The 24,088-nt window shown below is 43.2% G+C and overlaps 5 protein-coding genes across 5 annotated transcripts; 3 read left to right on the top strand and 2 right to left on the bottom strand.

Moving 5' to 3' along the window:
• Positions 1-727: 727 nt before the first annotated feature.
• On the top strand, positions 728-3,320 carry LOC127331735 (uncharacterized). Its single transcript, XM_051357919.2, has 7 exons — positions 728-1,229; positions 1,777-1,828; positions 1,948-2,015; positions 2,302-2,391; positions 2,484-2,614; positions 2,862-2,999; positions 3,085-3,320. Exons 1-7 carry the CDS (start codon positions 977-979, stop codon positions 3,100-3,102), a joined length of 750 nt encoding a protein of 249 aa, XP_051213879.1. The 5' UTR covers positions 728-976; the 3' UTR covers positions 3,103-3,320.
• Positions 3,321-3,919: 599 nt separating this feature from the next.
• Positions 3,920-5,826, top strand: LOC127328351 (pentatricopeptide repeat-containing protein At4g21065). The gene has a single exon (XM_071825959.1). The coding sequence runs from the start codon at positions 3,969-3,971 to the stop codon at positions 5,598-5,600; it is 1,632 nt and encodes a 543-aa protein (XP_071682060.1). The 5' UTR covers positions 3,920-3,968; the 3' UTR covers positions 5,601-5,826.
• Positions 5,827-6,035: 209 nt separating this feature from the next.
• On the bottom strand, positions 6,036-11,210 carry LOC127331734 (uncharacterized). Its single transcript, XM_051357918.2, has 14 exons — positions 10,786-11,210; positions 10,630-10,670; positions 10,123-10,215; positions 9,796-9,870; positions 9,399-9,448; positions 9,139-9,228; positions 8,725-8,781; positions 8,246-8,315; positions 7,705-7,806; positions 7,579-7,631; positions 7,123-7,270; positions 6,969-7,053; positions 6,669-6,797; positions 6,036-6,426 (listed from the first exon to the last, which is right to left on the bottom strand). Exons 1-14 carry the CDS (start codon positions 11,018-11,020, stop codon positions 6,236-6,238), a joined length of 1,419 nt encoding a protein of 472 aa, XP_051213878.1. The 5' UTR covers positions 11,021-11,210; the 3' UTR covers positions 6,036-6,235.
• A 1,232-nt stretch (positions 11,211-12,442) lies between these two features.
• LOC127331733 (4-alpha-glucanotransferase DPE2) lies at positions 12,443-19,940 on the top strand. Its single transcript, XM_051357917.2, has 23 exons — positions 12,443-12,683; positions 13,121-13,452; positions 13,692-13,809; positions 14,129-14,181; positions 14,301-14,432; positions 14,523-14,648; positions 14,918-15,114; positions 15,210-15,288; positions 15,407-15,445; positions 15,686-15,805; positions 15,886-15,987; positions 16,147-16,230; positions 16,320-16,562; positions 16,642-16,767; positions 16,854-16,928; positions 17,012-17,083; positions 17,304-17,423; positions 17,562-17,659; positions 17,988-18,147; positions 18,235-18,333; positions 18,511-18,708; positions 19,048-19,141; positions 19,570-19,940. Exons 2-23 carry the CDS (start codon positions 13,123-13,125, stop codon positions 19,719-19,721), a joined length of 2,817 nt encoding a protein of 938 aa, XP_051213877.1. The 5' UTR covers positions 12,443-12,683; positions 13,121-13,122; the 3' UTR covers positions 19,722-19,940.
• A 3,029-nt stretch (positions 19,941-22,969) lies between these two features.
• LOC127331732 (uncharacterized) lies at positions 22,970-23,832 on the bottom strand. Its single transcript, XM_051357916.1, has one exon. The coding sequence runs from the start codon at positions 23,784-23,786 to the stop codon at positions 23,307-23,309; it is 480 nt and encodes a 159-aa protein (XP_051213876.1). The 5' UTR covers positions 23,787-23,832; the 3' UTR covers positions 22,970-23,306.
• Between the last annotated feature and the right edge of the window lie 256 nt (positions 23,833-24,088).

Raw genomic sequence — 24,088 nt, 5'->3', positions numbered from 1 at the left:
GGAGTTGATGGCGTACACGGGATCGTCACGGATGTCTGGCGAGAGAAGGGCCCGCTTGCGCCGGATCACTTCGAGCCGCTCCGGGCCGGACTGTGACACCGACAGGATGGGCACCCGTGCGGAGCTAAGGCGCTACCCGCCCGGCCGGTGCACATCGTTCCAGCCATCGCAAAGGTCTCATAGAGCACCCGAGTGACGCTCACAAGGAGGGGACCCTCCTCTGAGGGTTCTCTCCCTTCTTCACCCGTAACAAGGATTCCTCGTGATCGTTCTTCTTCTTCCCCATAGCGAGGCGGCGAAGCGCTATGGGTGTCAGTGTGGTGGGAGCAATGGAGCCTAGGGAGGTGTGCCCTTTTAAGGATGAGCGTGAGAGTCGAAGCCGCGTGCCATTGATGGCGGCGTAGAAGACTAGCCACCGCCCGCTAGACCTGGGGTGCCTGCTGAAGATGATGCGTGCCATTGACGGTGAATGCAGAAGGCTACGGCACATGTAGGTGCGGAAGAGAAGAGACCGAAATAATGCGTTCTGAGGCTCGCTGCTAGGTGGGCCTGTGACGACAGGGCGTGAACACGCGGTGCATCCACACGCATTCGCGACATAAATTTGGATCGGCGTTTGCATTTTCAATCAATTTACCTAACAATAACAACGTGAAGGGGAAATAATGGGCTGGCCCAAATGCACAAGCGAGGCAAGGAAATAGGTGCGCGTTGGCCTGCTATTGGGTTCGCCATCAGCGAGGCGAGAAACCCTTCCGTTGTGTCGCCGCCCGCGAGCGCCGCCACCTCGCGTTCGTCTTCGCCGCCGGTTCGCCGTCAACCCCCCTGCCCCCGCCCTCCGCCCCTGTCGCCTCGAGCCCGCCACCCCCCCCCCTCCTCCGGCAGGGACGCACTCTCTCTCATCCAGGCCCGCCGCTTCAGGCGCACAGACGCCTCCACCGCTCCCTCCACGACCGTCAACCCGCCGCCCGCACCCATGGCGGAGACCACCGAGAACGAGCACTACACCGACGAAGAGGAAGCCTTGGTCGGGGATGCGGAAGCAGGCTCTGGGAGCGAAGGCGAGGAGGAGGAAGCAGACGTCGGCCAGAAGAGGAAGCTGCCGACCAAGGGGAGCAAGCGTGGCGTCGTCTACCTCAGCCGCGTGCCTCCCAACATGAACCCGTCGCACGTCCGCCAGATGTTCTCCAGGTACGGCGAGGTGCAGAGGATCTACCTCGTCCCCGAAGGTAATAATCCCCGCCGCGAACCCAGTTGATTGTTCTGTCCTCTCTAATTTTATGGGTACGGTAGCACAATACTATGCTGGAAGCTGCAATTTATTTCTGGGAGAATACGCACAGCACAATGCAGTCTTGTTAGATAGAAAATTCAACGACCTATGTTGGCCGATTAATCACAATAGCACCACTTGACACTCTACCACTGTCTTTCCGAGCAGAGTGTTCTGCTCTCCAGATGACACATGCCTCTGTCAGTGTGACTGGGCTGTATCTGGGTGCTTTTAGTGGAGTTTTAGGTTTGTTTGTCTTGCTTGTATCTATGAAAAATGTTCTCCAAGAGGAACAAAAAGTTAGAACAGAATGTTCTGTCACGTGATAGTCATATTCCGCATGCTGATTGTACATGTTGCAGCAAGATCGCGCTTGGATGTGCTGCAGTGCAAACTGTGCAATAAGCTCTTATGATACCTAGTGTTAGATCTTATATATTTGACCATTAAAGAACCCTGATTTGTGTTGTAAACTAACTATAATGTCATCTCATTTCCTCCAGGTCAAGGCCATCGCAAGCATAGTAATGTTCACGCGAAGGCTTACTCTGAAGGGTATGTTTATAAAAAATCTAACTGATGCACTACTTTTGGTAGCCTTGCTAGTTCTCTTTTAATCTGCTGTACGTATTCCTTACTTGCATATCCTCATACTGTTGCTAAAATCTTTCTAGGTGGATCGAGTTTGCAAAGAGAAGTGTTGCCAAGAGGGTGGCTAATCTGCTTAACGGTGAACAAATAGGTGTGTTCTCAATTCTGTATTGTATTCTCTGTTACTATGGTTGTACCTGAGATGTGGTTTAATAGACTGTACTGTGGATGGGCTATTCTGCTTTTTCATCAGTCGACCCTCAATCCCTTAATTTTCTTGTCCTCGGAGGGTTTGTTATGTCATCTGTATTAAATGTTTGAAGAGCTATAATAATGTACAACAGTGAACCACAGTCATATTATGTGTACTATATAGCTCTAATATTCTTTACTGACAATTGTTAATGACCATCTGTGTTAATGATGTATTTTATTAGGTGGGAAGAAGAGGTCTCCCTTTTATTATGACATTTGGAACATAAAGTATCTCAGGAAGTTCAGATGGGATGATCTGGTTGGTGAGATAGGTATGCCAACAGCAGAAAACTGCAAAGTAGCTATAAACTTTCAAATTATGTGAACTGCTTTATAGGTTTCTAATCCTTGGGGTATACTGCAGCCCAGAAGACTCACATCAGGGAGCAGAAACTAAACCTGGAGATAACGACTGCAAAGAAACAACGTGATCACTATCTCTCTAATGCTGAAAATTCGCGTACACAGAAATTTATTAGAGACCGCATAAAAAAGGTATGCATTCTTGTTAATATACATCTAGGACGGTATAAGGCATCTCATGCTTATACATGGTTGGGTTTTATTGGCCCATCTTTATGACGAGTATCAGTCATTGATGACGCTACATGCTCTGATTGTGTCTCAAGAAAATTTCAGTTACCAGCTATATCTCAAACTGCATGCCTTTCCCTTTCTGTGCCGTTTACTGCAAGTTTTAGTACTAAATTTTCTATATAACTTGCATGTATCCTTCAAACAGAAGCAGAAGACTGAAGGAAAGGAGTCCAATGATGTCCCAGAAACAAAAATTGATCGTCCAATTCCTCGGCAGAATAGATCAGTTGAGGAGAGAGGCCCTAAGACAAAGCCTAAGCTCTCAAAGAGCATTTTAGCTGGAGTAAGTGTGCAGTCCTCTACTCCTCTGGCAATTTATCTGGCTGTACTTTCTTAACTAGTCACTGACCTGCTTCATGGCGCTGCAGGTATTTGGTGGTTCATAATGATTGATTTCAGTTCTTGGTGGATTGGAGGATGGCAAACTGAATGTTCAAAGCACAAGATCACTGTTTTCTTCGTCATCTGGTCAAATTTTGTAGATTGGGCTGTCGTTTCCGGTAGATCGGCCAATGCTGTATTCTGCTGTAATCCTGACATGGATGTACACTGTACTTAGTTTAAACAATGCAGTAATATTATCCAGACGGCTAGTATTGGTCCATATTCTTCCTTTCGCGATTCATGTCTTGTTACAGTCCACTGCAAAACTGTAGCCTGGGTTCAGTGGGTTGTTATATAAAAAGGTATTGTACTGTCCAGTTAAAAATGTGATCCATCCAAGAAGGTTCCCACTTTTCAGATGGTCTTGTTTGGAACATATGAAATTCACTGTTTTTTACAGAACAAAGTGGGCATGTTCTCAGTAGGCCTAAACCACTACATTTGTAAAATAGAGGCACTGCTTGAAAATTGTAAGAGAAAATGTGTTCTATAATAAGGTTTAAATCTCTACAGAAAGATAATTCACATAGTGTTGTTTGGACCAAACGAGATAATATGAGTTCTTTTGAAATGCAAGGTTTTCGAAGTTTCTATATGTTTTTATTCATACATTGGGAACCTGGAATGCAAACGATGTTTATAGAGTATCTGTGTTTTTGGCTCATTTTGAAGTTTCCATGCGTCTTAGTTTATGTAGGAATCTAGAATACACGAGGCCATATTACTTGTGGTTATGTTCTTGCATTTTTCAAAAGTAATCAAACGACCTTAAATCTTCAAAATCTCAAGGCCGCAGAGGCATACTGGCTCAGAGCCACAGACGTCGTGAAGCAAGGGAGTAGCAAACTTATGCAGCTATCCCGCCTGAATGAACCAGCACACCTTCCTCGCCCTTGTCAAGAACGCCGCCGCCGCCGTCTCGCCCTCGGCCTCCGCCTCTTCTCGCCGCCTCCCCAGCCTCCACGCCATCTACACCAAGCTCGGCTTCCACGCCTACGCCCGCGTCACCAATGGCTTCATCCAGGCATACTGCGCCACAGGCCGAGTCACAGACGCGCGCAGGGTGTTCGACGAGATGCCACGCCCGGACACCGTCTCATTCAACTCCATGATCCACGGCTACGCGCTGGCCGGCGACGTCCGATCAGCATGCCACCTGTTCGACCACGTCCCAGCGCCCACGCCCGTCACATGGACGTCGATGGTCACCGGGTTCTGCCGCGCCGGGGACGTCGAGTCGGCGAGGCGCGTCTTCGAGGAGATGCCGGAGAGGGACCTGGTCTCCTGGAACGCGATGATATCCGGGCACGCCGGGAACCGGCAGCCCGTCGAGGCGCTCTGCCTCTTCGGGCGGATGATGGAGGAAGGGTTCGCGCCGAACCGTGGGACGCTCGTCAGCGCCTTGTCGGCGTGCGCGAGCGCCGGCGCGCTGGAGACGGGGAAGTGGGTGCACGCGTTCGTCGAGAGGAGGAGGCTCCGGTGGGACGTGTTCCTCGGCACCGCGCTGGTTGACATGTACGCCAAGTGTGGCGCTGTGGACCTTGCGCTGGATGTGTTCACCACCAGACTCAAGGCGAGGAACACGTGTACCTGGAATGCCATGATCAACGGCTTGGCCATGAACGGCTACTCAGCCAAGGCGTTGGACTTGTTTCGCCAAATGGAGCTTGACGGAGCGGTGGCGCCAGACGAGGTCACCTTTGTGGGAGTCCTCTTGGCGTGCAGCCATGGTGGATACGTGGACGCAGGAAGGGAGCATTTCAGCATGATTTACAACAAGTATGGCGTACGGCTAATCCTTGAACACTACGCGTGCATGGTTGATCTCCTTTCCCGGTCTGGCCATCTACAGGAAGCACGCAAGCTCATTGCAGAAATGCCGATGAAGCCAGATGCTGTCGTCTGGAGGGCCTTGCTTGGTGGATGCCGTCTCCACAGGAATGTCAAGATGGCCGAAACTGTCATAACTGAAATGGAAGCGACCTGCAGTGGCGACCATGTCCTCTTGTCAAATCTCTATGCTGCGGTAGGGAGATGGAACGGTGTTGAAGATGTTCGGAGGACCATGAGAAGCAAGGGGATTGAGAAGGTCCCTGGCTGCAGCTCTATTGAGATGGACGGTTCCATCCATGAATTCATTTCAGGTGACAAGTCACATCCATCATATGATGACATTCATGGAAAGCTGGTCGAGATTGGTGGAAGGATGCAACAGCAAGGCTATGTCAAAGATACCGCAGAGGTGTTCTATGACATTGAAGACGAAGAGAAAGAGCAGGCTCTTGGACATCACAGTGAGAAGCTTGCAATAGCGTTCGGACTCATTGGAGCACCTCCAGATGCTACAATCAGAATCGTAAAAAATCTTCGCTTTTGTATGGATTGCCACAAGTTTGCTAAGCTAGTGTCCGAGATCTATCATCGGGAAATTGTCGTTCGTGATAGAGCCAGGTTTCATCATTTTAGAGGGGGGATTTGTTCATGCAATGATTTTTGGTAGAAGAGTATCAGTTAAGCCCTCTCACAGTGGCATAAAGTATGTTTTTCTCAATATGACCTTCTACTTGCTAGTTCTTGTTTACTTTTAGTAGAAAAACATGACTATTTTGAGTTGCCTGAGTCAATGTGTGTAGTCTGAGCTCTAAGCTCATAATACTTGATAACAGACTCGAATTAGTTCAGAAACATCATGAACTGCAAAATGAACTAATAAAATAGTTCTGTTCCTAATTTCCACACATGTTCGAGAAAATATTAATGATGTCAAGGAAATATTTTCAGCGGTATTTGTCTAGAAGTTCTATTATTGCAGGCTTCTTGAAACTCTGGAACTTTTGTTTTTCATTGTGAATTGAGCAAAAATGTTACTTAGGTTATAGAACTAACCTATAGCGTTATCTTCCAGTTTCTAAAGGAACAGTAGGGGAGAACCCTATTGATAAATCATAAATATATGCTATTAAGATGGTCAATACATACAACACAACTCAATTTGGCTGAGTATTTTGATGGACCTGCGGAGGGGGTCAAGAAAAGCCTAGAAGTACTAGATTGGTCACTTTTGGGTGTGTCCATACCACTTGTTAGCAACGTTGCACAAAAATCTGTAGAAGTATTAGTGGAACTTTGTAGCTGTCAATGTAGTCCTTGTAACTGCAGTATGTCTTTGAAGATCTCTGAAAAAATTACAAGCAAGGCACCCCCCATAACAAATGAGAGGGTAACTTTTCCTCCTGGAACTATAGGGGATATAGGAGCTTCCAGTTCATCTGAGTATCTCTCTGACCAAGACATAGCTGCAGGAAAAACTCCAAAGAGTACTAGAACTGAAAAGAATACATGCAAGGGGTCAGTTCATTCCACTAAAGTAACAAATCTGCACAATGAGTAACCATACAAATGTTCTGTACTTCCTAATCATAAAAAGTTACTGCAGTAGATGATCACAAACCATATGATATTTCTTCATCTCTATGTATGAATTATCAGTATACTATTTCGTGGATGCAGCTTGCAATGAGTCCAGTATTTCTCCTTTGGGTTAGAGATACTGTAAAAGGATCCTTACCTCCATAAGTTCCTGCAAAGTCCAGTGCCTTGAAAAATATCTCTGGATCAAGCAGGGACAGAACAAGCGGAGGGAACAAAGTTACAAGATATGTCAAAGGTTTGTTCTGTCCACTTGGTAGTTTGAGCACTGCAAAGTTTTATAGAAGAGGAAACAGTGAATCAATAGCAGTAAGCAGTAGTCCCAAAAAATTTGCAATTGTTTTGCTGCTTTCATTTATATCTCACATAAATTGGAGAGGTTCTACCCTAGACCTCTTAGCTGAAAAATGTGATTTGCTCTGGAAGAAGATACTCTTACAGTCTGCTATGAAGTCTGAGAGTCCTAGAACAAATCCAATGTATGATGTGCCTATTGCAAGAAATGAGAATGCCTCAACGATAGGCTGCAAACAAGAAGTTTCAAATTAATCCCAATTAATAACACATCATAAGAGAAACTTGAAAATACTTACCCCCACTATACCGTTGCTTGACCTAAGTTGTTGTAGTGGATCAGTAATAGTCTCACTCCCTGCAAGCCCCGGAATTGTCCCCAGGATGACAGCATCCCATATGAGAAACAGAGCAAGGGGTATGGCAGTACCTAATACAATAGCCTTTCTGCACGATTTGGTAAGGATATCATGTGCTTCTGGAAGTCACCAACTTGGTAATATGATCAGTCTAACAGAAAACTCATGATATGTGTGCCCCTATTTAATGAGCAACATAGCTTGTTGTTCTATGTATTTTGTTTTCTCTAAACAAGGCATATATCAAAAAATACTGTCAATATCCTTTTGGTTTCGTAACTCAAAACCTTCTGTACTTATGCAGGAATTGAAAATGTTGTCTACATCCTTTTGCTTCCATAACTCAAAATTGTACTTGTGCAGGTATAGTGCACATATTTATGTTCTCGACCTTACCTTACTTTTGACAGGTCTCCCTCCAAATTTGTACAAAGGACAGGAACTACATTCTGATAAGGAAAATACTCAGTCTAGCACCAAGAAGATTAATTTATTCAAAGTGAATATGGTAAGCAGGATTACCTGGTATACAAATGAAAGAGCAATTATTGGTATACTTTGGGGAGCAGCTGCAAAATTTGTTTCAAGAAGAGAACTCCACTGTATGTTTCCACTTGCCACCACCTGTAAGACATAACCCATGATCTTTACTCTGTTTAGGATGCTTCTTGCGCCGAAGAAATTTCTTAGTGGTCTTTCATGTTTTGTTTGTCACCATACTTAATTTTCCCTCTACAACCATTACTGAATTTGTAAAAAAATGCCATATTTCCTTTCAAATAGGACCTTTTTATCCAGAGGTGTTGAGGATCCACTCTACACACTTTCACTCATATTGCTCATTGTATGGGTATACTTGGACGAAAAATTCATCTCTAATGGATGTTTTGCAACCAAAAGTAAGAGTACGCCTTAAGTTTTCTATATATTTATTCTCTTCTTCAACTGCTAGAATACTCAATGTTTCAAATATTTATGATAGGTTCATGTAAAACTCCACATCACAAGTCCACAACTGCTAAATATATGCATATTTGGTAGCAGTAGAAGTGTAGAAACATACCACAAGAGTTGTGAAGGACGCAATGATACTGAACACCAAAAAACCATTCACGGCACCAATGACCCGCTGACTGCAGTTTTCGATTCAAATAAGTTTTAGTGCTTATCAACTAATCTGGAAGTCAACTACTGTGCGGCTTTACGGTAATATCACGTTAGATGATAAAGTTCTGAAGTAACCACATAATAAGAACATAATTTGGTATAAGATTTTTTTTGTAACATTCACAATTGTATATATATTTGTTCTTAAAACCGGGAATGAAAGTTTACACTTGACAGTCACAAATTAACAAGCCATAGAAGCTACATTGAATGTAATCAGGAACTTCCATAACATAACTTGGAAACACGTTGTGGTGAACCCTGAAGTTAACTAAAATAGTATTAAAAGAAGAGACATATGCATGTACTTTTAACATCCTTTTGCTGCTACAGAAAGTGTATCATTTGAGATGATACTATAACATTTCGACATACCTTCCAAAGTAACATAACCCACCAAAAGCTAGTGAAAACAGGGTAGCACTCTCCCATCTGTATCAATAGTAACATCATCAGTGGCTGAAGATAAGACACTTGTAAATGACACTCAAATGAATTGTGATGACTAAGGACACCTAGTATGCTAACTAGAACGTACATGCAGGAAAAATATTTCTGTGGATTTTAGAAAAAACTAGAGCAAGTTCCACATGAGTTGCTTATCACATAATGGCAATCCTTGACGTTTTGTTCTCCTAGGGTTATAGCACAAGGATGAAACATATAATAAACACTAGAGTATTATGAAATCACACCAGTATGATGGACAAAACCATTGTTAAACATTATATGGAGAAAATAAATATATTAGCTAGTTAGGAAAGTGAAGATCAAGAGAAGAGGTCATACAGTGGAATGCCCAGTGAGTTTGTTATTATATCTGAAGAGCGTGCCACATACGCGACAAGAAGTGCATAGTGTATAAACAAATATGAAAAGCTGCAGGCACATGTAAGCATGGTCAGAGTTTCTCCAGTTCAAGTACAAACTTGTTAGTGAATGTTTAATAGGTAGGAAATAGATCCTCATTATGATGGTTAGCTCGATGTATATCATGATTTGGAGTTCTTATACGTAAATAAACTGCAGTTGTATGAAGTTTATCATACCAAGCTGTTCTTACTCCAAAGGTCCCTAGAGTACGCTCGGTCATCGAAACCTGGTAAAAATAGTCTTCAGAGAGTATGCTTTGCTTCTTTCAAACTACAGAAGATGCTAAAAATATACAGGTAACAAAATCCATATCATAATATTCCCAGTTACTGCGTAGTTCGTGATTTTTAAAGTTAGTGTCGTTATCTATCTTTTGTCGGTTCTAATAGATGGACCATGTGTTCAGGTAAAGCTACTGGCAACTGCTAAAGCTACTGGCAACTGATGTTATGTTCTATCAAGTATAGGCATGTGCATGTTTGGGTTAACTTGCCTATAGTTAGCACATTCATTTTAACTGCCTCTAACATAAATTTTGATAAGGAAAACATGACTGAGTGACGCATTAAGTACCAGGGAAACGCCTCCAGATCCTAGTTCACACATTGTATTGACATTTACTTCAGCAACTAACAACCCTGTTACAACCTGGACAAAGTGATGCCAAACAGAATCTGTCAGATGTAAACAAGTGGTTAAATTAGATGGAATATTGGTTGAAACTATCAAACCGTCCTATGTCAAGGCGACACAGCAAACAAATATTTTCTTTATGACAAGAATATTTTTTCCAAGAAATCACAATAACAAGAGGATTTACCTTTGAGAGGCTTCTCTGACTGCCTGTCACCTCTAATAGGTCAGGTTTGATAGTTTACCCAGTCAATGACAATCTATTACCATATACATCCAGCAGAAAATGCATGTAACAGCTGAGGCCAAGAATCCAGCTTCTTGTGTGACGGCAGGGATTGCAAGGATGCCTGCCCCTACCTATAGTATCAATATAGGTGAAAAGAAAGGTCAGTTATTTAAGGATAATGAGCATTTGCTTACTCAGTATTATGTTAGAGTAATGAATCTTTGCTTATTCAGTATGATTCTAGAAGTATGATTACTCCAGGGGTTATCTCAAGTAATTTCTAACAGGCGTGAAGTAAGGTAACTATGGTTTGACTTGGTCATGAAGCTGTTGATGCTTCAAGCTGTTTTTATCTGACTCATAATTTCTGGTCTTATCATATGGCATTGTTTTTATCTGACAGGCTTTCATGTGATTTCTCATCTCAGTGGTGTTCACGCATTGCATTTTAGCTGAACCTTACCTACAGCCTGCTACTCGTCATGAATCCCGCATTAAATATTTCAGCCCTTACAACGTGGGAGGTGAACAGTAAGGAAGATTACCGTTGTGCCAGCCACAAGCAAGATGGACCCAGTGACACTCCCTGGAAACCAAGTGAAAAACGGAGACACAATCCACCGTTAGATGCATCTCAAAGGCAAAATTCCGCTAAAAAAAATTCAGCGAAGCAGCTGACTGCATGATCTGAGCATGGTTACCAGGCTCGTGCTTCATGGTTGCCTGGTTGACATTGGAGAAGAGGCGCTCCAACTGTGGTGGTGAACTATCCGGTGACTGCCTTTCGGTAGACTGGGAACAGTAGCATCGTCGCAGCCGGCTCCTCGTGGCTTGTCCTGTCCTTCTACGCACTGGTGTTCCTGCGGAGAGAGGGCGCTGAAAGGATACCGGTGGTGAGTTCAGTAGAGGGTAGCACTGAAGAGAAGCTACTGCCATTGTTGTCGCTGACACTGCTGCTGTTCTTGATGCTTAAAAAAATGCTGCTGTTCTATGTTTGTTTCCAGGTAAGCTTGAAGCTTCTGTCCTCTTTCTTTCTGTTTATCTTCCAGTTGTTTTTGCTGGGAATTTGTGTGGCCCAGGTGACCAGGCTGAAAAGTTGTGATGCTGTGGTACAGTGGCAGCCAAGAACAGTGTGTTTGTTTGTGGATCAGGTGTGTGTGGAAGGAAGCACTAGTGTCACTTGCCCAAACTTTTTGATGCACGTGCATACGTATGCCTAATTAGTCAATGAAGGGAGGAAGGATCTTAATCTGGCGGGCAAAAGATTGCAACTGCGTTGCAGGTATGTTTGGTTTGTACATACTGCTATATTTTCTTTTGGTAAATATGTCGACGTTTTGGACATCGTTTGTAACTTTGGCATTAGTTAATAAAAAAAAGTTGCGATTATATTATTCATTACAATCTATGCACTTAATTTTCGTGCAACCAATCAAAATACTTTTAGAACTTGGTGGTCAAAGGTTTGCAAGTTTGATCAAATTATGCCCAGGGTGGATTTTGTGCTCTCGGGACTCGGGAGTGCATCCTCCCTTTTATTTGAGAATACTCAATAACTGAGCTCAAAATTGTAGAAATATTTGGTATGCAAATATTGGAATGAATCATGTGCCAGCAAGTTTTTGTGAAAAGGTTGCACTGAAAATAAATTGTGATTTTTCATGGAACTTTAAATCTGGAAAGGAACATGAGTCATTTGCATTGAGATAGACCGGTCTATTTTAGTTTGGAAGTACACCATATGAAATTTATCATGGGTCAAAAATCACGAGATCTGACTGGTTGATGGCATCCGGTGGTAGACCAGCGTGGCCACGGTGACGCGGCACAGCCAAGTACGTCCAGACTGTCCACAGATCTCGAAGTGCTTGTGCACGGACAAAACCAGCAACTTGTGCATACTAAACTATTTCACCCGCTACCAAGATTTCAGCTACCCTAATTTGCATTCTCACATTTTCCTGAATCGGCAGCCCCAGATCCCACCATGCTGTTTACGGCAAAAAACTAGGCTTATCTTCAGACTAATCTTCAGAGCAACCACACACCGACGGCCCTGACAAGCACTTTAATTACTGCGTGAAATTGAGAAGAGATCAGGTGGTACAGCCCAGATTTGTTGGACTCCTCATCCTTTCCAGATGCGACAACCTTCCCTTTAATGGACACCCAGAGAAAAAAAATCTCTCTCCGATCGTCATGGGGCAAGTTGCAGAGCAGATCGTTCCCGCTGCATCGAGATGGCAGGCATGGCCAACTGCGGTTCCTCTCGTCTTCACGTGTCGCGGTGTCACCGAGCTACATACGGAGCAGCGCCATTGCCAGCCACACAAAGAAAATGGCAAAATTAGGCGTCCGTCCTTCCGGGGAAGCGCTCCGCTCCGCTCGGATCCAGAGCCAGCGGACCAGAGAAAGGCGCCTCCTTTTTTAATAATCGCGTTCACTGCAGTCACAGGTGCCGCTTTCCCATGCTCGCCCGCTTCGCCCTCCGTCGTTAACGTCACCCTCACATCCTCCTCCTCGCCGCCCTCCTTCCCGCACCGTTGCTGATTCGCTCCTCGTTTGTGGCCGCCATTGGCGCCGTCCGTGTCCGGCGAAGGTAACCTCGCTCGTTGCTCCCTTCTCTGTTTCTTTCTTGGAGCTGCTGGCTGCTGGTTCTGGGTAGACTTGGTTAGCGGCGCGGGGATGGGGGGAAGGATGGAATCATGGAATGTGGGCAAAGGTTTCTTGATTCTCCGAATCTGGTGGTCTGCCTCTTTTCCTGGCGAAACGGAAAAGGCATACTATTTCAGATTCTCGAATCTCCTGGAAACAGGACGAATGAATGTGTGGGGATCACGGGCGTGTTCCAAGGCGCCACCCGTTCTTTGGATCCCGTGATTCAGCTTTCAGGGAGAAATGGCGTGGCCACATCATAGTTAGAATTGGAACCTTGGGATTCAATCAACTTTTACACCTGCAAATCTTATGTCTTTTTTTTTTTCCATCCATTTATGCATTCAGCTTCTGAACTTTGCTGCACTTTTGTTTCTGAAGATATGGTGAAATCTTTAAATACGGTGACCTTGATCTTCAAGCTACCGTATTACACGCAATGGGGGCAGAGCCTCGTCATCGCCGGCTCTGAACCGGCGCTCGGATCTTGGAACGTCAAGCAAGGGTTGGCACTGAGCCCGGTTCACCAGGGGAACGCGCTAGTCTGGTCCGGCCAAGTTTCAGTCGCTGCTGGCTTCACCTCTGAGTACAGCTACTATGTGGTCGATGACCACAAGAATGTGTTGAGATGGGAGTCTGGGAATAAAAAGAAGTTAGTGCTGCCAGAAGGTGTGCAGGACGGAGACGTGGTCGAGATCCGTGACTGGTGGCAGGTAAAATTTTCATGTGTTTGTTAAACTGTCTTTTGCTTGTTAGTGTATGCATGCATGCTGTACAAATAATAGCTACATTAGCAGCAAAAATTAAGCTTATTAACTTAGCTGAATGATCTGCATCTGTTGTTGGTATATTGCTGCTTTCTATGGCTACCTGACATTGTTGTTTGTCAGACTAGTCCTAGAGACTTGTTCCTATTTGTCGTGGTTTCTGATCACTCGTGGTCTGAATTCAGGATGCCTCTGAAGCTCTTTTCCTTCGAAGTGCATTCAAGGATGTCATTTTCAGTGGAAATGAAAATGCGAAAAGAGCGCTGCAGTCATCTTCCCTCAGCAAAAGTTTGGACCCTGAAGGTAACATTTAAAAACTGAAAACCGATGGAATGGACTGCCCTATGAGAAGTCAACCAACATACCTAGCATAATCTCTTTTCATGTTAAATAGTACTGTACATATTATGAAAACATGGTTTCTTCCTACTTCATTAGGTTTATACAGAACTCTCTAGACGTCTTGAACTTGTTAATATGTACTATTTAAAGGAATTTTCTAGTTAGTGTTTACCCCCTGGAGTATCTGAAAAGTAAACAAAGAAATGAATTAATTCTGTTTTGATGTTTAGATACGTTATTAGCATTATTTGAATTTGACTTCTATATTTTTTCCGTACAGATATTGTCGTGCAATTTATCATTAGCTGTCCTAGACTAGCAGCTGGCTCTACTGTAAGTATGCAGTGTTGTTTCCTCTCCTGAGCTAGCCATAGTGACCCTTATCCTGTTGTGGTCAAATGAGTTAGGCTTACTTTCTGGTGTCGTAACTATTGCCAATCACGAAACTTTAGGTCGTCGTCACAGGAAGCAACCCTTCAATAGGAAATTGGCGAGCTCAAGATGGCCTCAAGCTCAACTATGTTGGAGATTCCATTTGGAAGGCAAACTGTGTGTTGAGAAAGGCGGAGTTCCCCATAAAATATCCTTGTGTAGATGACTATTTCCTTAGTGTTTTTTACGTATTATTTCTTGTATGAACACTAACGTGTTGTCCTTAATACCGTCCCACATATAAATACTGTCAAATTAGTGAAGCAGGAATCTCTTCATTGGAGTTCGGTCCAAACAGAGAAGTTGATGTGGATTATTCATCACCCAAACCAGCCAGATACATACTCTTATCTGATGGTTCCCTCCGGGTATTTTATGCATTCATAATGAGTCATCCACGAAGAATGTGCTAATAATGCATTTGTTTCTTTCCAGAAATCTTCCTGGCAAATTGTTAATATTTAGCTCACCCAATCATTACCATGCTATGATGCATTAGGAAATGCATCATATTCAGTTTATATCTGTCACGTCCTTGCTAGAACAATTACACATCATGTGCTTTAAGGATGCTGAGGATGTAGTATGCATCATAGAAAACTAAGATGTGGGACTAATTCTTATTTGTTTTTACCAGGAATCACCATGGAGGGGTGCTGGTGTTGCCGTACCGATATTTTCAATCAGGTCAAATGAAGACCTTGGTGTTGGAGAGTTCCTAGATCTTAAACTTCTTGTTGACTGGGCAGTCAATTCGGGTTTTCATCTTGTTCAGATCCTTCCTATCAATGATACTTCTGTCAACGGGATGTGGTGGGATTCATATCCATATAGGTACCACTAAGATACACTGCTTCATATCTTTCCCTGTGCTTTTGCTTAAGTATGAATTTAACCGAAATAATGGCATGCATGTGTTCTTCTTACAGCTCACTCTCTGTATTTGCACTACACCCCTTGTACCTGAGAGTACAAGCGCTTTCAGATGCTATTCCAGGGGATATTAAGGTCTACCGTTGTACCCCTTTCATATTAACACTTATATGGCTTGTCTGTTTTGGCTTCTCGTTTCACCCATTTCCTCAATTCTGAATCACCTGACCCAGTACTCAATTTTGCTTCGCAGGAAGAAATTTTACATGCAAAGAAGCAGCTGGACAAAAAGGTAAATGCACTTTCAAGTGTATAAAGTATCATTTACTTATTTAGTATTAATGCAAATGTACAATTCTCAGTATATTTTGCCGTTGGGCTAGATGCACTTCTTATCCGTGCTGCTATTTAAATCAGATAATTTACTATATATGAACAGCTTCAAAATTGTGATTTGGTTATGCTGTTCATTTTGTTCTTGGAGCTCTTTTTTTGTTGCAAATCTAACATTTTTTCCTTCACATTCAAATAGGATGTTGACTATGAGGCATCGTTGGCCACAAAGCTGAAAATTGCAAAAAAAATATTCAATTTAGAGAAGGACAAAGTATTAAATTCTGCTTCATTCAAGAAGTTCTTATCTGAAAATGAGGTATATTCACTGGCATTTCCTATATTCTCTTTTTCTACTTATTTCAAACTACATGTGATGGCTTTCCATACTTCCAATAGGAATGGTTGAAACCATATGCTGCATTTTGTTTTCTGCGGGATTTCTTTGAGACATCAGATCACAGCCAATGGGGTCGGTTTTCTCAGTTCTCCAAGGAGAAGGTATTTAAAAGAAATGCTACTTTAACATTCCGATATTCTCAATGAGCATTTCTAATAATAGTCCATTTAGTAAACTGTCATATGGTCTAATTCTATCTGAGAGCGCATACTGAAAATACACAAGTACTAAGAGTTGTTTCTTTATGCAAAAAATTTCAGCTTGATAAGCTTGTCGGAGAAGATACTTTGCACCATGATATTATACGTTTTCATTACTATATCCAATATCATCTATATACGCAAGTAAGTATTTTCTATTGTCATTCGGAACTGCATACTGAATTAGATATGTATATATTTGTTGACATTTATTATTGTTTCCTCCTTACTAGTTATCGGATGCAGCTGCATATGCAAGGAAGAACAAAGTTATTCTGAAAGGAGATTTGCCTATTGGTGTTGATAGGAATAGTGTGGATACATGGGTAAACCCTACATTATTTCGCATGAATACAGCTACTGGTGCACCTCCAGATTATTTTGACAAAAATGGACAAAACTGGGGTTTTCCTACTTATAATTGGGAGGAGATGTCAAAGGATAATTATGGGTGGTGGCGAGCTCGTCTGACACAGGTTATTTAACGGCGCCTTTTTGTCTCTCTGGTTGTCACTTTTGCTTGTCATTTACTCATTCGCTATTAGCATGTTGCAGTTGGCAAAATACTTCACAGCATATAGGATAGACCATATTTTGGGTTTCTTTAGGATATGGGAGCTTCCAGAACATGCTGCTACAGGTTTGGTCGGGAAATTTAGACCTTCAATTCCTCTTAGCCAGGTTTGTTTCTTACCTATTAAACAAACTCAAAGTGACCGTACACCTCTAGAATAGTTTATCTGACTTGTTCCTAATTTCACTTTCAGGAGGAGCTTCTAGGGGATGGTATCTGGGATTTTGATCGGTTGAGCCGCCCATATGTTCGTCAGGAATTGCTGGAGGTAATCATGTTTCAAAAAACTTTCCAAAAAACCAGTAAATATGAGGGTGCCACTGCCAGCGTGACATTTATATTATGTTCCAGGAGAAGTTTGGATCTTTGTGGACAGTTATTGCAGCCAACTTTCTGAACGAGTATCAGAAGCAATGCTACGAGGTAATTTAGTCAGTTATGCTACCCTTTCATAATGGTTGAACATACGTGATATTCAAGACTGAATATCAAATCAGTATGGATAATAGCTTATTATTAGCTTAGTGATGATTGCAAGCATATCTATTTTCCGATCTAAGGCATGTGACTTGTTTACTGCAGTTCTTTTACATAGTATTGCTTCCTTTAACTTCCCTCTTTTATGGTTGACTCATGTGTATAGTTCAAAGAGGATTGCAACACTGAGAAAAAGATTATTGCAAAGATTAAAACCAGTCCTGAAAAATCACTCTGGCTGGAGAAAGAAGACAGTATTCGGCGTGGTCTGTTTGATCTACTACAGGTAATTCGATCTTCTGTTATGCACGTGTTGTATCTTCATGTTAAAAGTTTCTCCTAACATTTCCAACTCCTGTTTGATCCATTTTTAGATAATTTTTTTGATAGCATATTAAAATAGATCTCTTCGTTTGTTCTACAGAATATAGTGCTGATCAGAGATCCAGAAGACTCTACAAAGTATTATCCTCGTTTTAACCTGGAAGATACTTCAAGTTTTAGGGACATAGATGAACATAGGTAATTTTTGTTTCTCATGTATAAGTCCTTTTGATTGGTATATAAATTTTCCTCAGGCTAGTTTGTAATGATTAAGTAATTTTGCGTAACAGGCTAACAGCATATGAGCATTGTGATGTTGTGCTTAGTTGCAATATTTTCTTTTCATTCTATGCGTTGCAATATGTATTTTCCTCAAGAAAATGAATTTTATTTTTAGTAAGCAGTTTGCTATCAAAAAACTGAAATTATCTGCAACCTAATAGTACTCTTTTAATTTTAACGTTGCGCCCAACCGAAACATCTATTTCTTTGACTATTTCATCATCTCATCAACGTTATTTTACAGCAAAAATGTCATTAGAAGATTATACTATGACTACTATTTCGCTCGCCAAGAAAGTCTTTGGCGTCAAAATGCGTTGAAGACTCTGCCTGTCCTGTTGGACTGTTCGGATATGTTAGCATGCGGGGAAGATCTTGGTCTTATACCTGCTTGTGTTCACCCTGTATGACACCTTTCCTGTGCATGCTAAAAAGGAACAATTGGTTTATGTTGTATATGTTCTTAAATTAACCGTAAGATGTTTATCCAGGTTATGCAAGAACTTGGGTTGATTGGATTGCGTATCCAGAGAATGCCAAGTGAACCAAACTGTGAATTTGGTATTCCATCTCAATATAGCTATATGACGGTATGTTTCTCTGTTTGTAACAATATTTTGCTCTCCTCTTTTGTACACAAAATTTACAGTATTATGTTCATGTTTCTAAAACAAGATTTACATTATTTTATTCTCAAATTACAGTTGGCAGTATAAGGAAAAGTATATGCTACATCAGATGATAAATTTTGTAGGATAACTTTTCAGGTTTGTGCTCCCTCATGTCACGATTGCTCCACATTACGTGCTTGGTGGGAAGAAAATGAAGGTAGAAGAAGTCGCTTCTACAAGAGTGTAATTGGTAGTGAGGACGAGCCCCCATCTCGTTGCACCCCAGAAGTAGTGCACTTCATAGTTCAGCAGCATTTTGATGCTCCGTCAATGTGGGCAATCTTTCCGTTGCAGGTACGGGACTTTAACCTGTATCATGATAATGAGCTCCCTCCAGTGAAAAACATGACGTTTTTCTACATAGGTTTTGTTAAACTTCAAAACTTGGCAACCAGTAATTTTTAAAATATTTTGCATGGATGTGTGAAAATGATGTGTGTATATCTGTCTGAAAAAGTGTTCTCATAATATAACAAATTTGTAGGCTTTATAATATTGTAGTGGAATTTAGTGTCCAAAATTATCTTTTAGAGAATATCAGTTTCCAAAACGTCATCCTTTTATTACTAGAGGGAGTATTCGCACTCAACAGAAGTAATTAAATGAATATACTTGGGATTTTGTCTTTACCAGGACTTGCTCGCACTGAAAGACAAGTACACTACAAGACCAGCTGTCGAGGAAACAATCAACGACCCCACAAACCCAAGGCATTATTGGAGATTCCGTAAGTCAATTTTCTAAAGACTATTCCTGGCACAGTACCTCTTTTTTGTGCAAATTTGATACAACTATTGACATAAAACCATAGACCCGTTCCACTATTTGACTGGCGCTGAAGTTGAAATTACTGAACATTTCCACAGTTTAGCATTTGTGTTTTTGCTACTGTCTTACCATTTGATGTGTAGCTGTAGTGCTGTGACATCATCAGAGGTTTCTAGCAGAGAATTTAATGTTTGGGGACATCACATCATTAAAATTCTATCACATCAACTTCAAATGAATAAATAATATCTCAGAGAACAAACCTGTAGAGCATAGCTTTCTAAGCTAAAGTGACATATCTGAAGCCCCGGACGCGATTCTTATTCCCACTGTATATTTAACCCCAGAAAGTGTATCTTGGATCTAACTTCTCAAAAATATTTCTAGGCCTACATGTGCCACTGGAGTCTATGTTGGAGGACAAAGACATCCAAGCAACCATCAAGGAACTTGTCACAAGTAGTGGGAGGTCATATCCTGGCAAGAAAGTGGATGCCGCCGGAGGAAGTGGACAGAAGCTCACGAATGGTAAAGCTTAGGTAAAATACCGCAAGAACGGCCATCGAGCTGGATCATGATTACAAGTAAATAGAATAAGGTGATATATTGCCGTGTCCATTGAGATGGTGCTGTTTCAGCTAGCAATTGTTTGCGCCCACTGATTCATTTGAACACTCCGGAGAATAATAAGTCCTAATGCCATTCTATGAAGGCAGCTTGTGAAATAAATGATCAGAACTCGGTTTTTGCTGGTGAAATTTTCTGCCATGGTTCACTTTCACCTGTTTGTTTCTGCATATTTTCAACTTGTGTGAAATGGCGCGAAATGGAAATGCTGATGCAATGGTATATCAACTACATCGGTGCATACTCCATTTTGCTGGCATGTAATGGTATATCAACCACATGAGTTCATGATATGAATGTGCATGCTTTCTTCTCCCACTTAACATAATCCAACTTTAGAAAGCTGCCTTTACAGTCTTGCTGAAGCGTGACCTCTGAATCTGGGTTCTCTCCGAAGATGCGATTCCTTTTATTTAAATTTGTCTAGAGAAAAAGGGGAGAAGTACGGTGTGGGGTCTTCCATGGATGCTTTGCTTCATGATCCCCCTTTTGTTGTTAATAAAAAATACACGAGGTTTAGGTTGTACCAGATTCCAATTCACAGAGGAAAAAACTGAGCAACCTTTTAAGTTCAGGTTGCACTCAGTTTGCCTCCCCAATAAGCATTGCTACGGCCATCAGCCCATCAATGTCCTTCTCAGCAAACACTACCTGTGCTACACTATAGCTTACTTATGTTAGCTTCAGGCTTCAGTGCTCCCCTACGTCCTGGCAATGGAGACAGCACCACGGGAGGTGCCGACAGATGGTCGTTTGTTCATCAATGTAGGTATGTTCATCAATGTAGATCCGTGCTGTCCGTCGATAAATTTTAGGACGGATGATCTGACGGGCGGTATTTATTTTGGTTGCCGACTACAGTCCAAGTGTTATACACTGGGCAACGTTGCAGTAGAAAAGAACTAACTTCAGAACTGGACATGGTATATCCTGCTGTCCGGAATTCTGTCTGAGAGAGTACTTCAACTGTTGAAATGTAAAGATAGAGCCGCCTATGCCAAGAAATGAGAGGTGTTCAGGAAAGTTGAGGCATGGACACTTGGACAACATCTTGGCGGTCTCATGGTAGAATCTGAATCTGTCGTAATACTCTTCCACACATGGTCTGTTTGTGATGATAGTCATATGTGTGCCTCACATGCCGTCCTTCGTGATATTGTGATGGAAAGGAGCAAGAGCAATCCAGCCGCTGGTTTTTGACGAACCTTCTGTTGGATTTGTAAAGGCTCTACTTGCAGATCTGCTAGATGTGCTTGTCTTCGTGTGATTAGATTTGCCATTGATTAGTAATCTAACACCTGCTATATTTCTTTTTTCTCTACAGTTGGTTTCCATTAGCTAAATGGTAACAGAACAAAGTTTTGTATCCCAGCACAAGTGTAAACCTAATTTCTCATGGACAAGCAACATCATTAGCTCCTTGAATATGTTATATTTACACACCAAACACCCGTCATCATCATGTTAACCACATGGCTTAGAAAGACCATTCCTTCCACCGAACCCGGCCCGGTCCTGCGTGTGCACGCGAGGCCACACCCAGCTGCTCTTGCTGGTGCATCTTTCCGTCTCCGACGAGTCCACGGTCTGGGATGGAACGTCATACTCGGTAGACCGCGTAATGCGGTCATGCCATGGTTCGCTTTCACTTGTTTGTTTCTGCATTTTTTTCTAGTACTTAAGTGTGACTCGCCGAAACGGAGTTCCTGGTGATCAGCATAGCATAGTTTCATCTTCCTGACATGTAATGGCATAAAAGCCGCATCGGTGCTTGATATGACTTAGCTTAATCGAACTTTGTCTTCTGAGGAAGCTGCCTTTATAGTCTTGCTGAACCGTGACCTCTGAATCTTGGTTCTCTCAGAAGATGCGATTGCGTTTCCTCCAGTTTGTTTAGATTAAAACGTAAAAGTACGCAGCTGCTCTGCTTCATGATTCCCCTTTTCTCGTTCATATGTGTAGATTTTTAGGTTGTACCAGATGCCAGTTCATAGGAAAACAAGTGACCAACCTTTAAAGTTTATTAGGTTGCACTATTTTGGCTGTGCAATAAGCATATGGCTGGACCACCATGTCCTTCTCAGCAAACACTACTTGTGCTATACTACAGCTTGCCTACGTTGGCTTCAGACTTCACTTCTCCCCTTTGTACTGGCAATGGGCACAGCAACATGGCAAAGCCACCGACAGATAGTCTTATTGTTGATTAATGCAGATCCGTACGGACAAAGCTATAAATTCCCTGACGGATGCTTTGTTGGTGAAGGGCAATTGTTTTGCAGACTACCGCCCCAAGGCGATGCTTAGAGCAATGCTGCAGTGAGAAACCAGTGTGGAACTTGAGAACAAAGAGCTATGGAACTTGAGAGTAAGTGTTTCCTGGAACTTGAGAGTAAGTGGAACTGAAAAGAGACCTGGAAAGTTCATGCATGGACGTGTCTTGGGGCACTTGGAGAACAATTTGATAGTCTCACGGTACAATCTACCGTGAGATATATGCAGTAGAATGAACTCTGCAACATATATGCTCTGATGACGGGATGCTCAGGTAGCCGGCCAGATGCGTGTGTCTCATGCTGTGTCTTTCTGGAAAGCGTGATGGAAAGAGGCCGAGCAACAGCCGCCTGTTTTTAATGAACCTTGTTTGTTGTGGACAAGCAACAAACAGCTTTGCCCCCTTTAATCTCTTGGCTTTACACGCCAAACCCCATCGATCGACCATCATCATCATGTTAACCACATGGCTAAGGAAGACCGCTCGTTCGTCCCACGAACCCCCAGTTCGGTTGGGACTCTGGTGCATCATTTCGCCGGCGACGAGTCCATGTGTTCGGCCCGGTGATCGCACGGCCAAGGACGGAATGCGATGCTCCATCACATTATGGCGCCGTTTAATTGGACGAGGAAAGTGGATTGAGATCTCCTTGCCTGCCACACATCTCCTCTTGGCACTCTCCCATGTTTCGATTAGCGGGTGTATATCGTTGGGGCTGTTGCCAGTGGCACCCCACTACTCATGAAGCCACGAGAGGTAAAATAGACCGCCCCTCCAATTCATAATAATTATGGTGATTTTAGTTAACTAAAACCATGATTTTTATTATGAATCGGAGGGTGTAGCTAAACAAGTCGAGAATCTATAAGTTTGAGATTAGTGTCATGCTTGAATCACTGGTGTATCAAATTCTCTTGAAAAACAATCATTTTCTGAGAATTTGTTGCAATACAGACTAGGGAGTATGTGTGCTGGCAATTGCCAAACATGGTCTACATATGCCCCTGGAATCGCCAGAGAACATGGACCAGAACAAATCTCTAAGAATCTTGCGAAACCAATTGTGAATATATATGTACAAATGAAGAATTAATTAAGAGTACTGAAAGAAGGAGGCGCGCATACGCTTGTGTTGATCAAGCGCGCGTAGTGTCCATGGCTTCTTTCGCCATGGTCTTTGCGTGTTGACCGTCCGTAGAGCTAGCGGCAGCTTAACCGTAGCTCATGGATACCCTGTGCCGAGGCAGTCCTCCCAGAACTTGCGGTCCTCCGCCTGCCGCGCCGCCACCCGCTCCGGGTCCTCCGCCTCCTCGCGAGCCACCGACGGCTGGAACGCGCAGCTGTCCCCGGCAGCTAGCCGCTTCTTCCACCACACGGTCGCGGTGCTGACCTCGTCGTCCTCGTCGTCGTCAGCTTCCTGGTAGTGGTAGCCGCCGCCTAGCTCGTTTCCCTCGACGCAGCTGCTGCACCCGTCGTCGTCGTCCTCGTCGCGGCCGCCGAGGAAGCCGCTCGACGCCGACTGGCGCGAGTACGTGCCGGGGCACGACGACTCCGCGACGCTCTCGCTGTCGCTGCCGTCGTCGGGGAGGAGCGCGGCGGCGTCGGCGCGCGGTCTCGAGAGCGCGTGGGTGGTCGGCGGCGGCGGCGGCGCCGCGTAATGCACAGTGGCCATGGGGGGCGCACTGCGGGGAGGCGGGCACATGTGTGAGCGCGCGCGGTTGTTGTGTGCGGCGGCGAGGTGGACGGAGACCGCCGGTATTTATAGCGCGCCACCACCCGTTTTTAAATGGAGTGCGACCGATCGCCGATCGGGATGCTACTAGCCTACTTTTTTTTTTTTTGAGCTGTACTAGCCTACTTTTACTACAGTTTTCCATTCCGCGGGTGAAAAAAGAGACACGACGAACCAGATGAAATAGGTTTTTTACTAGTAAATTTGCCCGTGCGTTGCTACGGGTCTATTTTTTACAAACAATTTTTACTATTTAAAAGTTTTTTGCATGT

This window comes from Lolium perenne, chromosome 2 (genome assembly GCF_019359855.2).
Source record: "Lolium perenne isolate Kyuss_39 chromosome 2, Kyuss_2.0, whole genome shotgun sequence".
NCBI lineage: Eukaryota > Viridiplantae > Streptophyta > Magnoliopsida > Poales > Poaceae > Lolium > Lolium perenne.
The sequence above is the reverse complement of the archived record's forward strand: the minus strand, read 5'-3'. Positions and strand labels throughout refer to the sequence as shown.

Bases quoted from the DNA above. Each gene is read 5' to 3' on its own strand.
- LOC127331735 (XM_051357919.2), top strand. From the start codon at position 977: ATGGCGGAGACCACCGAGAACGAGCACTACACCGACGAAGAGGAAGCC. The intron at 1,829-1,947 runs GTATGTTTATAA...AAATCTTTCTAG, and splicing joins GCGAAGGCTTACTCTGAAGG to GTGGATCGAGTTTGCAAAGA. The intron at 2,392-2,483 runs GTATGCCAACAG...GGTATACTGCAG, and splicing joins TGATCTGGTTGGTGAGATAG to CCCAGAAGACTCACATCAGG.
- LOC127328351 (XM_071825959.1), top strand. From the start codon at position 3,969: ATGAACCAGCACACCTTCCTCGCCCTTGTCAAGAACGCCGCCGCCGCC.
- LOC127331734 (XM_051357918.2), bottom strand. From the start codon at position 11,020: ATGGCAGTAGCTTCTCTTCAGTGCTACCCTCTACTGAACTCACCACCG. The intron at 10,671-10,785 runs GTAACCATGCTC...CTTGGTTTCCAG, and splicing joins AACCATGAAGCACGAGCCTG to GGAGTGTCACTGGGTCCATC. The intron at 8,316-8,724 runs GTATGTCGAAAT...CGAAAACTGCAG, and splicing joins GGGTTATGTTACTTTGGAAG to TCAGCGGGTCATTGGTGCCG.
- LOC127331733 (XM_051357917.2), top strand. From the start codon at position 13,123: ATGGTGAAATCTTTAAATACGGTGACCTTGATCTTCAAGCTACCGTAT. The intron at 14,649-14,917 runs GTATTTTATGCA...TGTTTTTACCAG, and splicing joins TATCTGATGGTTCCCTCCGG to GAATCACCATGGAGGGGTGC. The intron at 18,709-19,047 runs GTACGGGACTTT...TGTCTTTACCAG, and splicing joins GGGCAATCTTTCCGTTGCAG to GACTTGCTCGCACTGAAAGA.
- LOC127331732 (XM_051357916.1), bottom strand. From the start codon at position 23,786: ATGTGCCCGCCTCCCCGCAGTGCGCCCCCCATGGCCACTGTGCATTAC.